Source organism: Telopea speciosissima, chromosome 1 (genome assembly GCF_018873765.1).
Source record: "Telopea speciosissima isolate NSW1024214 ecotype Mountain lineage chromosome 1, Tspe_v1, whole genome shotgun sequence".
Taxonomy (NCBI): domain Eukaryota; kingdom Viridiplantae; phylum Streptophyta; class Magnoliopsida; order Proteales; family Proteaceae; genus Telopea; species Telopea speciosissima.
Genome location: NC_057916.1, coordinates 19,771,175 through 19,775,286, shown reverse-complemented (window position 1 = coordinate 19,775,286; position 4,112 = coordinate 19,771,175). Strand labels below are relative to the sequence as shown.

Here is a 4,112-nt window from a genome sequence, read left to right as displayed (position 1 = left end):
ACTCTTACAGAATTCAGAAGAGATGTTCTTCAAAGCTACAGCCTACACATAGAAGATAATTCAGTATCTCGATCTCACATGGAGTTGGGTTAAGAAATTCAGAACATCGCTTCCAAAGCTGCGGCGCTCCTCATAAGCCATGAACAAGACCTCACTGATGGTGAAAGCGTTGGATGAAAAAAGAAGCAACTGATGGAGGAGGGGACTTGCAATCGCATCCCTCTTTCTCTCACCAGTTCAAAGCCAATACATATGCATGAGACTAATTCTGGAATCTATAAGTCTGGGCAAAGTATCAGACCCCACTATAAAAAACTCACCACTAATTATCCCCTACTATTTACAGCATAGAGTCTCAAACATTTTAGATGGTGTCACCAACCTTGTGGATTCTGGTGGCTTGATCATCCAAACCAAGTACAAATATAAATCACTGCCATGAAAGACAGCACCTGCAAAAAGCGGCTACCTTGTGCTCTATACAACAAATGCTCAACCAGTATGCATGAGTCAACCATGGATATAAGCTCTACCAAAAAAAAAAAAACTCAACGCACAGACCAGTTATGTGCCCTCTTGAAATGTCTGAGAGCGAGACAAAGCTGCAGGGTTCGCTTGTAACACCTGTGCTGCATCTGATGCAACTTGGTCTTCCATTTTGGGCTGGAAAGCTTTGAAAATGCCGCCTTTTGTTCTTGGTTCATTCTGATCCAGCTTAATACCCAAAGTAGCCCAAATAGAACTCTTTGCAGCTTCATCAGGGTCATCAATTCTCAGTGTCTTAGGAACCCAAAGACACTTCTCTAGCTTCTCCTCCCCCTGTACACTTGCATCTCTAGAATGCTTCCCTAAGGTTGGTGAACCATTCCCAGAACAGCCACTGTTGCTAGTGGAGGACGATGATGAAAGGCTACCATTAGACCCAAGCCATGGTGCATTCCATGCACTTGCAGGCCAATTAGGCATACAACCCCAATAGGAAGCATGCATATATGGGAAGGGGATGCTTGGTGTGCAAAAGGTGGGAGCAGCCACCATAGGTGCAGAGGCCCATTGAACCGAACTTGGGTTACTGCTATCCTGTCCATAAACCAACTCAGATGAGCACCGGCCTGCTGCCATCGCAGCTACATTATTCCAACCATGGCTCCATGGGTAAGCCCAAGGTGGACCAGGGTAACACTGCAGAGGATGCATAGGAGTAGGCCCATTACAACATTCTGGTGTATCGTTTTGCAGAATCTGTGCCACATTTTCAGGATTTACATTTTCTTGGCACGCTGAGACCGCCATTGAAGAGACACATGAAGGCTGTTCTCCATTTTCTGCACAAGCCACAATTCCCTGCTCAACTTTCCTCTTTTGTTCTCTGATATTAAGCACAGATGCCATAGACTCGCATAAAGGTGCATCAGGACCAAACTTTAGGACTGTCCCATTTCCCTTCAAAGGTTTTGATGGGGTGGGCAGGCCCCCACAGGAAGCAACTTGGTGATTTGCTGAATCAGGGTGGTCGATCCTTGTGCTTGACATTGCATCAGAGGACATCATCATGTGACGATACTGCAAGGCTGAGTTCTTATTCTTGCGCCGTCCCGCGCCAACAGGAACATTTCTCATTGTTCCCCCAGCAGTCCAATATCTCTGGCAGTTCTTGCAGAAGTGCCTAGGTTGGTTAACATTATAATTATTGAAGTAGCAGAACTTTGTGTCCAAGCTGTTGCACCGAGGACATGGGAGGAGCTTGTCAGGCTTCTTGAGAATCTTCTCTTGGGTGGCCACATCAGTATCAGCCTGGTCTTCATCTTGCTTAGAATCTATTGTTGCTTTCTCCTCCTCTTCAGTGGGAGTTTGGTGCTTGCCTTCCCTACAATCATCGCCAGAAGACCTATCTTGATTTCTAGACTCTCCTGTTGGACTGCCCTCATCCTCTGTCTTTTTTGTTTCTCTGCATACACCCTGAAATGAAAATTAAATCCATTTGAGTACACAGTAATTTATGAATGAATAAGAAATCATTAGCATCTAGAATTCTGGGTAAAGTTTGGCATGAGGTGTAACCATTCAACCATAAAATAAAGAAGAATCAGTGTTTCAACTAATTGTTACTTCCAAAACAGGAAAAGGTTTATCCTAATCAACTTTCCAAACAAGCATATAAATTCCATCAAATTTAAGAATTTAGGATCCTTAATTGTATCTCAAAATGGACTCTTAGCCACACAAATAACAAAAATTTATACCAAGACCTAATTAAGGAACTCAATTCCAACTCAGCTCAATCAAACAGAATAAACTCCCTATTGATTGCCTGAAAATAAATCACAAATAAAATAATTATATTTAGGTAGAAGCTGAAAGAAAAATAAATTAACAGTTTCAAGAAGGATAGATTCTAAACTTCCATAGGTAAGAATCCAGCATCAGTGGACAAAACTGCAGATGAATTCACAAACCAGGCATACTAGCTTAAAAAATCTCCACTCAGCAGAAAAGACGATATAACTGCATGTAAATAGTATGTACCCAGTACCCAATTTGCATACGCTGTTAACTAGGGCACATGGAAGTCCCATAACAAAAACATAACCTATTTGGTACTACTGTCTGCTTCCCCCTAAAGTTTAATAAATCTAACAATTCAATATCCTCTAGAAATATTTAAAACAGCATGAACAAATATTAGGTTTCTTTTCCACATCAAAATGAAAAACCAAACAATACGAATCAAGACAAGCCCTTAACCTAATTCTAATAGAATATATTTACCTTATAGTGCAGGTTATATTACAGCACATCCATAAACCCATCAAAACCAAACATTGAAACACGCCATGAGAAAAGGAAGAAAAAAAATCAAACAGAAACTTCAAATTATAGTGGGGAGAATTCAAGAACCCAGAAACCCAAAAAAATAAGAAGGAAGAATCGCAGAACACAAATTTAAAAAGAAATCAAAAGCAGAGTAATATTTACACAAATTAAAACTATAAAACAAAATTTGTGTATTTCACTACCAGTTTCAGAATATTCACCCACCACAAGTCCCTAATCCAAAAAAAGTAGCAGCAGAGAAACAGGAAAGTAAAGAATCTAACAGCGGCCTATTAGAACAACAATCACAGGTAGTGCAGTAAAAGATGAATTGATATATGCATATATCATACCGTTTCCTCTGATTCAACCGGAACCTGACACTCCGGATCGGATTTCTCCACTGGATCAGTCGGAATCTGATTCTCCGGCAACGGGATAGTCTTCCCAAAGAGCTTAATAGCAGGATCTTTGACTTCTAACATTTTCTAGTCCCTTCGATTTCTGTTCGAGACTTCGACTTCGTCCAAAACCCAAGGAGATCGATACGCATGTCCTTCGCAACAAATCAAACCAAACCAAACTAAAAACACAGATCAGAGAGAGAGAGAAAACAGGAGGGCAGAGCGACTTTGGTTCGAAGAGCAAAACCCAGAGAAAAAAAAAAACCCTTGGAACAAGAAAATAAGAACTCTTAAAAGCACGAAGAACGTGACGAAGGGAGCGTGCGATACTGCGATGAAGGGGGTTCTTTTTTATTTTAAAATCCTCCTATCTCCTTTCCCTTTTTCTTTTCCTCTGTTCTCTCTCTTTTATAATATATATATATATTATATAATCTTATCTTTTTTATGTGATTTTTTACTGGAAAAAACGTCGGTTGTATATTATGCCAGCTGGCTTCCTAGTCAGCAATGTGACAATTCTCAGCCACGAATTCTCGTGGCTGTAGATCCAGTGGATGACGTCAGCCTCTGAAAAGTAGCAAAAAAGAGACTCTTTTTCTTTATCACTTTTATTTTTTAGTAGTTTCGACGTTCCGTAGACGTAAAGAGAGAGAGAGAAAGTTTTCACTTTTTCACTCCCCTTTATAAAGCTCTCTTTTTTTGGATAAGGAGTACAAGGACAGGGAATGCCCTCTCTTTTCTGCTGTTTCTTTTTTCCCTTCTTTGGTGGGAAAATCTTTTGTTCTTGTCACATCTCAATCTAGACGGCTCGTTTAGAATCTAGATTTTTTCTAGTTTCAGAGGTAACTCTCTTCCATCGTCCACGTGTAAGTATCAAATGAGATGATGGTC

At 40.4% G+C, this 4,112-nt stretch overlaps 1 protein-coding gene across 1 annotated transcript; it reads right to left on the bottom strand.

Moving 5' to 3' along the window:
- Positions 1-236: 236 nt before the first annotated feature.
- On the bottom strand, positions 237-3,422 carry LOC122642616 (cyclic dof factor 2-like). The gene is made up of 2 exons (XM_043836151.1): positions 3,168-3,422; positions 237-1,959 (listed from the first exon to the last, which is right to left on the bottom strand). Exons 1-2 carry the CDS (start codon positions 3,297-3,299, stop codon positions 565-567), a joined length of 1,527 nt encoding a protein of 508 aa, XP_043692086.1. The 5' UTR covers positions 3,300-3,422; the 3' UTR covers positions 237-564.
- Between the last annotated feature and the right edge of the window lie 690 nt (positions 3,423-4,112).